The sequence below is a fragment of the Canis lupus genome, chromosome 4 (assembly GCF_011100685.1).
Source record: "Canis lupus familiaris isolate Mischka breed German Shepherd chromosome 4, alternate assembly UU_Cfam_GSD_1.0, whole genome shotgun sequence".
NCBI lineage: Eukaryota > Metazoa > Chordata > Mammalia > Carnivora > Canidae > Canis > Canis lupus.
The window spans coordinates 3,968,364-3,981,443 of NC_049225.1; the positions used below are offsets into that span (position 1 = coordinate 3,968,364).

General features: G+C 44.0%; 1 protein-coding gene across 5 annotated transcripts in view; it reads right to left on the reverse strand.

Annotated features, from left to right (window-relative positions):
• Positions 1 to 11,099: 11,099 nt before the first annotated feature.
• The window catches only part of EDARADD (EDAR associated death domain), a 60,185-nt gene continuing 58,204 nt past the window's right edge, over positions 11,100 to 13,080 (reverse strand). For all 5 annotated transcript variants that reach the window (XM_038533828.1, XM_038533832.1, XM_038533830.1 and 2 more), the window contains one exon: positions 11,100 to 13,021. In XM_038533828.1, coding sequence (XP_038389756.1) covers positions 12,639 to 13,021 — 383 coding nt within the window. In that variant the 3' untranslated portion in view covers positions 11,100 to 12,638. The remainder of the gene's footprint in view (positions 13,022 to 13,080) is intronic.

Below are 13,080 nucleotides of genomic sequence, written 5' to 3' on the forward strand. Positions count from 1 at the left end.
ACATTTGAATAGGCAAACCTAATAAGCAGATTGCCCTCCCCAAGGTGTGGTAGGCCTTATCCAGTGGGTTGAAAACTTGAATAAAACATGAGTCTGAGCTGCCCACAAGTGAAAAGGATCTCCCACTGATTGATGACCTTGAGCAGGGATTCATCTTCCTTTGCCTTTACATTTAAATTGAAACATGGCTTTTCTTGGGTCTTAAGGCCACCAGCTTTCAGACTGGAATTTAACACAGCTTACCTGGCTCTTTCACTTGTCAACTCACACTGCAGATCTTGGGATGTGTCAGCCTCCAGAGTCAGCCTCCTTAGAATAAATCTCTTCTTCATGTATGTATATACACACCCTGTTGGTTCTGCTTCTCTGAAGAGCCCTAATACACATGCATTTTGAAAACTGCCTCTTTTTTTAGCTGTGATGGGGGAAAACCTGTCCAGGTAGTCCAGATGCTGCTAGATCTAGCACTTATTAGGGGAGGGATGTGTCTGAGAGGGGCAGGAATACTGGGATGGGCTGCCGCATCCCTGGGCACATGGTCAGAGGGCAGGGCCATGTCTATCTCGTTCCTCAGGTCCTGGCATGGTGCTCACATTAGCATTATTTGTGAAATGAATGAATGCCCTTCCAGTGAATGCCCTCCTCCATCTGAAAGTTTTCTTTTCTTTTTTTTTTTTTAAAGATTTTATTTATTTATTCATGAGAGACAGAGAGAGAGAGGCAGAGATATAGGCAGAGGGAGAAGCAGGCCTCCTGAGGGGAGCCTGATGTGGGACTCAATCCCAGGACCCTGTGATCACGACCTGAGCCAAAGGCAGACACTCAACCACTGAGCCACCCAGGCGTCCCTGAAAGTTTTCTAATTAAAAATCGCAATGTTAACTTGCAGCAACATATTTTCCTAGACACCCTGCTTGTTAAGAGCTAAGTTGTCTTTGCCAAGAATGGATAAAACAATACCCATTATGTATTTTCCTGAGTGGTGTGTAAAAGGACTTTTCGTTTTCTTGAATAGAAGCAAAGATAGATCCATCAAGGACCTGAACAGAATATTACTTCTGAGCTACCATATTGCTTCAAGACAAACATATATCATGTCCCTGGAAAGAGTGGAAAATCTCCTTAACTGATGGGGACAGGTATTGATTTGGCTGGGGGTGGGAGGGTAGGGGGGTGCAGCGGAAACAAAGAGAGGCATTGAAGCAGGGTAGTAATCTGACTCTGGGTGGTGAGGCATAAAAGGAAACCAGTTATGATGACAGCAATAGGGCTAGACAAGAGTGGATGAGGCCATGAGCTGGTCTGAGTGGTAGGGACTGAGGAAGGACCAACGGGATTGATGATAGCTAGGATGTGGTCATGAAGAAGGGCAATGCCAAGCTTGACTTCTCAGTTCCTTACTGGAATAAATGGGCATTCTTCTCTGAGACAGGTAATTTAGGGGGAAGAATAGATATTGGGCAGGAAATGATGCCATTTTGGATGTATTCTACTTGAGGCACCTCAAGTTCAATGGACAGTTGCATGTCTGCATGTCTGTATAGGAGGTGGTCAGGGCTAAGAAACAGGATCGTGGGTTACTAGCATAGAGGTTGTAATTGAAGCCAGAGAGATTGAGTATAACATGAGAAGGGCAGGGAAGGAAAAATGCAACACTGAGGGCCACCAACATTTAATAAGACCATGAGGAAGAGGAGGCCACAAAGGAGATGAGAAGGAAAAAATCAGAGAAGCAGAAAAGAATCAGGAGAGAATGGAGTCTCAGAAGCCAAGGGGGTGGGGGGAGAAAGTAAGAAAGAACATTTTCCCCAGCTTCTCACTTCTATCTGCAGACATGAGGCCCTCGGCACCCGCTGAGTTCTCTCCAATAAGAAATGCTTCCCTGGGGTCCTTGGGGACATCACATATGTGTTTCCCCTCCCATGGGTTCCATGGTATTCTCAGGCTTCTCTGGATAAGGTATTTCTCCACTGGACAAGGTGGGTTTTTCTCCAGCCACATAGCTATGGCTCCACCATAGCTTGGGGTCAAAGGTACTGTGGTTCCCCACTCTGCTATTCCTGTTCTGCCATGGCCAGACTGGAGCAGTCAGGGTGACAAAGCTTCAGGGAAATGTGTGACAACAGAGGGAGGAGGCGTGGTTCCCTCCCCTTTGAGTCACAGTTTGTCACAGGTGTGTTATTTGTTGGAGGGATCTCCAGGTTTGGGGCATCCACTGGAGGAAGATTCAAAAAACACTCACTATAATGTGCTGTAAATCCTTCCTTCCTTCCAATGAGTATGTGTTGGTGCCTTAGGAGTTTGTTATATACTTGGTTCCTTTTCCCAGAATGTACTCTCTCCTGGAGGCCCCTGCACACATGACTTTGGTGGGAAGACCTGTCCAATTCCCCTGACACATCCAGATCCACCTAACAGTAGTGATGGCTGGAGTTCCAGCTCAGCAGCAACTTGGATCTCGTACAATCATTCCCTGTTGGGTCTGTGATGCCACTTTGTCAACTGATTTGAACCAGTGGACATTACAAGTCCTGCATGGAGCAAGATGAGCTCTTGTCTACATAAGGCTATGGACTGGTATGGATAAGGGGATGCTGCAGTAGTTGGAAGGTCATTCTTCACCTCTGCCACTTTTTTTTTTTAAGATTTTATTTATTTATTCTTGAGAGACAGAGAGAGAGAGAGAGAGAGAGAGAGGCAGAGACATAGGCAGAGGGAGAAGCAGGGTCCATGCAGGGAGCCTGATGTGGGACTCGATCCCGGGACTCCAGGATCATGCCCTGGGCCAAAGGCAGGTGCTAAATTGCTGAGCCACCCAGGTGCCCCTGCCAGACACCTTCACTGGAGTCAGACTTCAGCAAGTCACAGAGTCCAATGGGGAATTAAGAGTTCTAGACCAAAAGAGCAGACAAACTCTTTCTCAAGAAAATAGGCTATGAAGGAAAGGACAAAGATGAGATGGTAGGTACCTAAAGACAACCATGAAGTTGAACTTTGGGGCCTTTTTTTTTGTTGAGGTGGGAAAAATTTGGATGGAAGCCAAATATCATAATTTATTTCTTGTCTTCATGTTATACTCCTTTCTGTTTTTGTGGTCCAATTGGTTCTCTTTATTTATTTATTTATTTATTTATTTATTTATTTATTTATTTATTTATTTTATTTATTTATGATAGTCACACAGAGAGAGAGAGAGAGAGAGAGAGAGAGAGACAGAGACAGAGACACAGGCAGAGAGAGAAGCAGGCTCCATGCACCGGGAGCCCGACGTGGGATTCGATCCTGGGTCTCCAGGATCGCGCCCTGGGCCAAAGGCAGGCTTCAAACTGCTGCGCCACCCAGGGATCCCTCTTTCATTATTTATTGAATCTACACAAAACATACAATGATTCTCTGTAACTTGTACAGATCCAACCATGACAGCCCTGATCACTTTGGCCTCTTCAGTATTTTGTCCTATTCTGTCCTGGGAAGGGGAGGAGCTGAGGCACCATCAAGATAAGGTGGTTGGACTCATGGTGGCATTTGGAGCATGGTCCCTCGCCACACGAACCCTCTGAGGAACAGGATCTTCAGCCCTCAGGCATGGTCGAGAAGAGAGCAGTGGAGGGCAGGGTTCCAGAGTGCTTCTCGTCACCTTGCTGTCACTAAGGAGATGGGTGACTCATGGCCTGGTTAGGGGTCACAGAGCAGAGTCTTCACTGGCTGTCAAGACGAGCTCCTTGTTTTGCTTGTCTTCTGTTTTTACTTTTATATTTCATTTTATTATTATTTTTAAAAGATTTTATTTATCTATTCATGAGAGACACACTGAGAGAGAGAGAGCAAGGCAGAGACACAGGCAGAGGGAGAAGCAGGCTTCATGCAAGGAGCCCGATGTGGGACTCGATCCCAGGACTCTAGGATCACGCCCTGGGCCGAAGGCAGACACTCAACCACTGAGCCACACAGGTGCTCCACATTTTATTATTTTAAAAAGAAAATTTTGAGTGTATTTGACAGAAAATGTTACGTTCCCTACAGGCATGCCACCAGCTTCTTGCTCGCCCTCCCTCTCCCTGCCTTCTCTCTGCTCCTGATCAGCTGCAGACTCTTGTCCCTCAGCTGGGAGCTGGTCTTGCTGCCTCACTCTCCTGTGGGGACACTGGTGATGATTTTATAAGCTCTTTTTCTCCTCTACTTGGGGTACAATTTACAGAACATGAAACTCACCATATTAACCATTTAAAAGTGCCCAATTCAGTGGCTTTTAGAATATTCACAAAGTGCCTGTCACCACTCTGTAAATTCCACAACATTTTTGCTTGGACCTTTTAAGCCCACAGGAGGGAAGGAATGGGCTAACCTCATCAAAATAAACCTGAGTTCCAGGGTCCAGAGGCATTCATGGTTTGGAAACTGAATCCCCTTGTTTTGAATTTTCTATTTATAACCTTTATCCTCCTCACAAGCCATGTAAAGAAAGACTTTGCTTTAGTGTCCTTCATTCATTTGAAGTTAGTTCAAATAGTTCCAATTCATTCATTCAGCATCTTTAGAATCTCTTCTAGGCACTTAGTACTGATGACCCAGAGGTGAGTAAGCAAACAAGGCCCCTCTCCCCAGGGGGTTGCTGCCTAGCAGGATGACACTGCAATCAAGTGTTTACTTTTGTGGTTCATGCTGTGGAGGTAAATGAGAGGAAGACAACTAAAGAGCTAATGGTGTGAGTGAGGCCTAGCACTCGGTAGGATCAGGTGGGAAGGATGGTGTATCCAGGTGTGAGTGCAGCTGCATGTGGACAGGGCAGAGGAAGTGATGTGGGGTGAAGACTGGGGTAGGAAAAAGGACAACCTTGGAGACCTAGAATTCAGTGCGGCTGAAGCATCCATCAGGAGCTGTGGGAGAACAGAACAAGAGGTGCCCAGGGGAGGGAAGAGGCCAGTCTCACAGGACTTTATCATACAAATGAGAATCCATCCAAGTTAATGTCATGATGACGGGATCCATCAACTATGTGGAGACTGGCTGGGAGGCCCTTACAGGGTGGAAGGGTGGTTATATGGGTGAGGCTAACAGGCAGGAAGATGGAGAGGAGGGAAGAGATTTAAGTGACATTTGGGAGATGGAACTGGCAGGAAAGGAGAAGGGGTTCTTTAAGATGACTTAAGCAATAGGGTGAGTGGTGAGATAGGGAACTCGGATGAGAAGTTTGGAAGGAAGGATCACAGGTTCGCTTCAGGACAGGTTGAGTTTGAGGTACCTGCAGAAGCATCCATGTGGAAATGTCAAGTCCTTTTGATGTCTGGCAGCTCGGAGGACAAGCATGGCCAGAGATAGAAAGGTAGAAGAGGCAGAAAGTAACCAGAAAGCCATCCTTCATATACAAATATCACAGTATCTGAAGCACTTGGTTAGACTGTTTGCCTGCCTTTCTTCCCACCTCAGTGATTCTCAATTTTGTTCCGCCCATTCCCGGACCACATGTGTGTTGCTCTCTCCAGGAACGTCTCTCTTTTTTTTTTAATAAATTAATTTTTTATTGGTGTTCAATTTACCAACATACAGAATAACACCCAGTGCTCATCCCGTCAAGTGCCCCCCTCAGGGCCCATCACCCACTCACCCCCATCCCCCGCCCTCCTCCCCTTCCACCACCCCTAGTTCGTTTCCCAGAGTCAGGAGTCTTTATGTTCTGTCTCCCTTTCTGGTATTTCCCACATTTCTTCTCCCTTCCCTTCTATTCCCTTTCACTATTATTTATATTCCCCAAATGAATGAGAACATACACTGTTTGTCCTTCTCTGATTGACTTACTCCACTCAGCATAATACCCTCCAGTTCCATCCACGTTGAAGCAAATGGTGGGTATTTGTCGTTTCTAATAGCTGAGGAATATTCCATTGTATACATAAACCACATCTTCTTTATCCATTCATCTTTCGATGGACACCGAGGCTCCTTCCAGAGTTTGGCTATTGTGCACATTGCTGCTAGAAACTCCAGGAACGTCTCTCATCGGGCACAGAGACTCTCCCTTGTCTGTAGGCTCCTTCAGGGTGGGAAGCTGTTCTTATCTTTGCATTCCCAGCATCCAGGACACATTTTAGAAACTCACTAGTTTTCTGATGGACAAGTGACCAACACATCACATGAATCAATGATTGTGTTGGAATCCACACAAAAGCACCAATTAAGGATAATGGTTGACATCAATCTCTAATTTTATAGTATCCATTATTGCAGTTAAAATAATCTTTAGTTATTTATAAGAAAAATGCAAAGTCATACAAGAGATCAAAATGAGGATAGCCTAAAAAGTACACCATTAAGATATATTAATAGGGTATCACAAAAATTTAGGAGTTTAAAAGCATTGCTTTTATCAGCTGAAGAAATGTCATCCAGGAAGCTTCTGAGGGCATGTCTCAAAGAAAAATGGGTTGCTGGCTGTAACATAATGTAGAAGAGCATGGCTCAGCTTGGGAAATCAAGAGAAGCTGCCTTTTTTTTTTTTTTTAAAGATTTTATTGATTTATTCATGAGATACACATACGCGCGCACGCGCACACACACACACACACACACAGAGGCAGAGACACAGGCAAGGGGAGAAGCAGGCTCCATGCAGGGAGCCTGACATGGGACTCTATCCCGGGTCTCCAGGATCACACCCTGGGCTGAAGGTGGCGCTAAACTACTGAGCCGCCCAGGCTGCCCGCTCCCCCCCCACTTTTTCCCCCCTAAAACCCTTTTTCCTAAAGGGTTAATAAACTCAATCATTTCATCTCAAGTTGCACAATTGACTGCTTTGATCACTTCAGTTCAACTGTGGAGTTGGCTTCTAGGAGGCATCCTCAGGGAAGCATAGCCCTAGGAGGCAGGAGAATAGGCTTTCCTCTGCTGTGGGCTTTGAGGCAGGGAGCACCACAGCTGTAGCACCCAGTCACCCCAAGGCTGCAGCGGGCCCAGCACATGCTTTTAGCATCATGGCCAGAAGCTTCTCTACACACCAGGGAAGCAAGACTTGCCCTCATCCACTTTTACCCCAGTGCGCAGGTGTCAGAGAGTCTGAATTCCTAAGCAGGAAATCATGCAACAAGTAGGGTGAACATTTCTCATCACTCTTCTGGGCAAATGTAGTGATGTATGTTTTAGTTACGAAGGTAGAAAACAGTTTTAATGTTATTAAGCCTAAAGTGTCATTAAATGTGAAAGATGATCCAACAAATTGCTTCTGCATGTGTTAAGTGAACAAAGGAAGCAGATGTCCGTAGCTGGGAGGGAGAAGGCCATGGGCATAGCAAGGAAATCTGACTTAGAAATTAGTGAATAGCTCTTGGATAAGCAACACAAAACAGAAACATGGACTCAGAGGAGAGAAAAATTATAAAACAGGAAGGGCAGAAGTGGAGAATGTTATAAGGAAGATGGTCTTGTTTCAAAACTAAATGAAACATCTATTGTTTTAAAAAGAAAGGGAAAGAAAATCTGCTGGACCTTAGTTATTAATATTGTATTTTTAAAAATATATTTTTATATTATAAATTAGAGAGGAAGAGGAAAGCCAGTACTCATGGTTGATGTCTGCTAGAACTAAGGGAGAGCAATCTCTTTTCCTTTTTACACAAAAGCCACTGTTGCTGGGACGCCTGGGTGGCTCAGTGGTTGAGCATCTGCCTTCAGCTCAGGGTATGATCCTGGGATCCTGGGATCAAGTCCCGCATTGGGCTCCCCACATGGAGCCTGCTTCTTCCTCTGCCTATGTCTCTGCCTCTCTCTCTGTGTCTCTCATGAATAAATAAATACAATCTTAAAAAAAAAAAAAAAGCCACCGTTGCTCACAGCCATTTCTCTGAATATGAAAGAGCATCACTAAATTGAAGGGAGAAACATCAAACGTTCAGAAATAGCTAACTGTAGAATTACATGGAGGAAAATCTTACTGACTTAATTCCCAGACGGTTCATAGAGCACACTGGTCACACAACTGACCTGAGTGATGGGGCAATGTGACAATGGCACCTTCAGGCCGCTGGACCCTCATCTCAATTGTGCCAACATTGTTCTGCTTACGTCAATTTGCAAAATAACTGCGCTCTTCCTATCTTTTATCAGGGCTACTATAAGGGTTCTAACCTACCACCAATAATGAATACAAGGTTAGTTCTGGGCTGGTCTTGGGACTGTAGCCAAACCAGAATGGTTGTGTGCAGATTTTATGCTCCAGCAGAGGGCAGTACCACATAAAAATTACTCTCAAGTGGCACCTGACTGCAACACCTTTTGTCTATTACTGCAAAATTTCTACATTATTGAATGATTGTTATTTGGGCTACCAAAATGGTGACTTGTCCATATGAGGTATCCTGAAATATTGGTGGGCAATCCTGGTAAACAATAGAAGCCCTAACCATTTTAAATCTTACAATTAAGGAAAGTATGGCTTGTTTGAATCTCTCTTTTGAGAGTCTTCCTCAGTGTGTATGTGTCTTGGGTGTGTGTGGTGTTTATTGTGGCTTTGCTTCCCTTTCTCACAGGTGGTGATTTTCTATTGCAAGCAAATAAATTGGGTTCATAACATAAAGTGTCACAATGTAATACTGCACTGAATGTTGTTTGAAAGACTGTATCTTGGAACATAGCTAAAGTGATTTCATCTTCTAATAGCAAAAGGACCTCATCATAAGTAGTTTCATCTACAGCATGGTCAATTTAACCAAGATCCCTAGGAACACACAATGGGAAAATCTTATGTATTAATGAACTTACATTTTAACAGTTATTTAATCAATTAATCATTAAATGATTTCCTTCCTTTCCACTCCTACCTTTGTGAAGTCTCCGCCTATTTTGGTTGTTATGGTATTTGTTCTAAGGATGTATTTGTTTTAGAGAGAAATAAAAAGGGAACAACTGTGGGGAGGGGCAGAGGGAGAGAATCTTCAGGTAGACTCTCTGCTGAGCTTGGAGCTCTACATAGGGCTTGACCCTGAGACCATGATCTGAGCTGAAACCAAGAGTCTGACACTTAACCACTCACGTACCCCACCATTACAGTATTTATTTGCTAAAAATTCGCTTAAGATTATTTTGGGTTATTATGCAATTGAGTTGAGGTTCTGTTTCAGTTGACAATTACTCTTTGATATGCCTGTATGTAACAGAGATAAAAGTCACCCTACATTTAATCAAAGTCTAGATTCCAAATGAACTTGTATTTAAAAAACTTTTTGGCTAAATTTCTCCCTGCTAATATCATACTTCTTCTTAAGATTTTATTTTTTTGTTTGAGAGAGAGAGAGAGAGTGAGAGATGGTGAGCATGAGTGGGTGGGAATGGCAGAAGGAGAGGGAGAAGCAGACTCCTCGCTGAGCAGGGAGCCCTATATGGGGCTTGATTCCAGGACCCTGAGATCATGACCTGAGCTGAAGGCAGATGCTTAACCGACTGAGCCACCCACGCACCCCTAATATCATACTTCTAATAATTAAAACTTTTCATAAGGTAAATGTCAATCGATAGATATATCAGTATGCACAAATAATGGTAGAATCAAACTCAAATAGCACATTCATGTCAACTCCTCTATTAAAAAAAAATCCCATCCACCCTGGCATTTCCCCTCATACAATTATAAACAGGAATTTTAAACTTTCTTAGCCAGTAACGGAAATGATTAGCAATGAGGACTTTGGAAGTAATGATGCCAAATGGAGAGATGAGGGGGTGGTGCTCCGCAGTCACATGTTTTTCCTGGAATTTCTGAATTTGATGGTAACGGAGCACACTCAGCTCTACCTATAACTGAATTCCCTGAATTCTGTCTTAACATTTTTGACACAACTCAAAGGTAAGTTCAGCAGACACTTACAAACAATAGCCACGTTCAAGATACTTATGATGATAAGTTCAGTTGAGAGTCAGTTTTGAGATTGAAAGTTTGGGTTTGGAATTGGAAACACATCCCACAGAAGCAGGGCCAACAGGGACCAGTGTTCCCAAGCCAGGTCACAAAAAACTTAATTCAGAAATTTGGGAAATATAGAACACAGAGTTCTAAAGAACCTCATCGACCTGTATAATAATGTTTCCATGGGAAAATTCTTCACAAGATTTTCCAGACTTAATGTCTGGGATATTAGGACCTTAAACATTATTTAAAATTTGCAGCTGTGGCCCTATTGGGAGGAAATTTAGAAGCCTACTTCCCCCAACTACTGTTCCAAGCCACTGAGGGTGGTCTGTGACCTGCCATGGCTTTCAATAGAGCAGAGTGTCCACTGAGTTGGGAATCCCCCAAGGAGCAGGGCATGAGGCCAGGGAAGTTGGTGAGGCATCAGGGAGGGAAGTCAGGGTGCTGGGAGTGGTTTTATTCCAATCCTCTTTCTTCCCATTGCACCTCTGTCCTATGTGATTTGGAGGTGGAGGAAATGTCTGGGAATCACAAAAACCTCCCCATCTCCATGGGAGTGATGGCTGGCGGTAGGAGTGGAGGTACCACCTGTTCTTTTAGGTCTCTATTTGGAGGAGGTGGAGGCCTAGAGGCGGAGGAGGAAGGAAGAGGCTGATGAAAGGGAGCAAAAGGGCTTTTCCCTCCCATCTTCCTCCCTCTCCCCCTCCCCCTGCTTCTACCTGTTCAGAGAGCCTGCAGCATGACAGGTCGGCCAGGATGGAGATGGGCAGGGGGAAACTGTGATAAAAAGATGAAGTTCCCCAGCAGCATGGAGACAGAAGGGACTTCCTGTGGCACCTGGCCAGGCTGCAGTTAGCGGGACATTCGCCAGCCTGGGGCCCACTCCTTGTATCCCAGGGGTAGCGGGACACAAGCAGTGATGGCATCCAGCTGCTGGGGGCCTGTATCATGCCTCACTGAATAATCACAACCCCTTTTGGTTCTACTTCCCTAATGTGTCAATAAAGAATGCCACAAGTTCATCTATATTCTTCCACTGTGAATTTTGGGCTAACATATTGAGGGTGGGGTGTCGCTGTGGATTAATGGGAACCTGGAACATAAAATCAAATTCCTAGAAGATTAGAGCCCCCTTAATGAGTTCTGTATGGGGGCCTGGACCATAGCTGACGATAAATATTTAACAACCACCTCATTGGACATCAACTGAAAAAAACTCCACATTTTATTACTGGCTGCTCCTTTAAATACATTTTGTGATAAACCTGACATTTATCTGATAAATCAAACAGAGGAAGATGAGCTGGTGAGATTAACCCTGAATCAGAAGTGATTAGTAAATGTCCATAGTAGATTGGGTTAGTTTAGAGTTTATATTTGATAGCAAAGTTGACTCTATATATTGGCAACCTAATAAAAACTGCTAAAACTGTCAGTGGAAAAATATGTTGGAAGTTGAGAAAATAATTTTGAGTTAATTCTTATCTTTTTTGTATTCCAATGTTCATCATTTTTGTTTATTTTAATCCAGGACTTGTACAGAATCCCACCAAACTGAAAGGAGTGCCTTAATTTTCTGAGCCCCAGCCAAATCCAAATAGGGCTTTCATGAAATTGTCAAACAAGCCAAGGCTTTGCCTCATATCTCTGTTACCCCATTAAAGAGAGAGAGAGAGAGAGAGAAAATCTGATCTCTCCAGTAACAAACTCTTCCATCCTCCACACTTTACATCCCCCTAAACCACAAAATAAGAACATCAGATCCAATTTTTCATTTGGTTTAAAATCCTCTAAAATTTGGATTTTAATACTGATCTTTAGCATCAAAGACTTCCTGTTCTTAGCTAAACCGCTATGTAGTGTTTGTTGGTGGCTCTGTTTCCAGCTGTGACAGTAGTTGCTAGAAGTTGTTACATTTCAACTCTGGGCCAGGTGATTTTTATTTATTTCTTAGCTGAACCTGATCCCAGGGATGAAACACTCAGCCTCATACAAAAGATGGAAGAGCAACTATTAATTCATTTATTAAAAAGTCTTGGGTAACAAAGGGCATTTTGTGTACTCTCTCTGCCAAACACCTTGCCCAAGGTCCTTAGAACCCTCCTGATTCCTAACTCTGTCCTCTTGCCACTACTTTCGTATTTCTTGAAAAAAAAAAAAAAAAAAAACTTGCACAAATGGCATTTTTGTTAGTGCACAGATTACCAAAGTATTTGAATAAAAAAGATGGCACATATGGCCTGAAGGTATGGCCCCATGATACCAAAGTCCTCTATGACAGAAAAAGGACAAGGTAATTTCTCTGTGTTGTCCTCTGAGCTGTGGGAGAGCTGTCGGTCCATCATGAAGGATCCCATGGATGATGACCGGCTGGCACCATCCACAATCTTAGTTCTCATTTCAGTCTCCCACAGTATTGAAGGGAGAGGATCATTTTATTTTCATCATGGCATGATTCCATTCTGACTGTGGTCTTTGGCCCTGGTCCCCATCTGAGGCTAGGAAGTATCTTTCCCCAACCAGATTCAAATATTAAATTAAAACAGATGTGCAAAACTACACAAACAAAAATCCGCCACCAAAATACAACCCTACCCCTCCAAAAACCACCAGCTTTGGGGAGAACCAATCAATGTCCATCATTCTCATGTCCTTATCCTAAACAATTACAAAAAGAACAGATCCACATTCCTCCTTAACCTGTGGTTGTTTCAAGGTCCAAAGAAGCCAAAGAAGCCGAGGTCTAGAAGTTCCTGGGGTGGTCTCCACGACCCCTCTTGGGCCACTCCTCATCCACCCACCTGTGCAGGACCTTCTCCACGTCGGCCCTGTGGTAGAGCCTGCAGAGCTCCATCAGCTGGCCCACTGGCCTCTGGCTGTTCCGGAGCAGGAACTCCAAGGTAGGGCTCTGAGGCCGCTGCTCCAGGAAACACAGTTCATCATAGGGCATGCCCCATTTACTTGCAAAATTCCTCCAGTTTTTTATTGTTGGATGACATGGATCCAGCTTTATCCTGATGACATCAAGCAAGTCCTGATCATTGAGTAAGTCACTTATGGTCGGGGCCCGGAGCACACAGGAGGAACAAGTACAGTTTTTCTTGCAGGACTCATCTTTGCTTAGGTCTGCAGGAACAAGCATATGGTCCACAGGTCAGCAAAAAAGCAAACACACGCGTCCATCT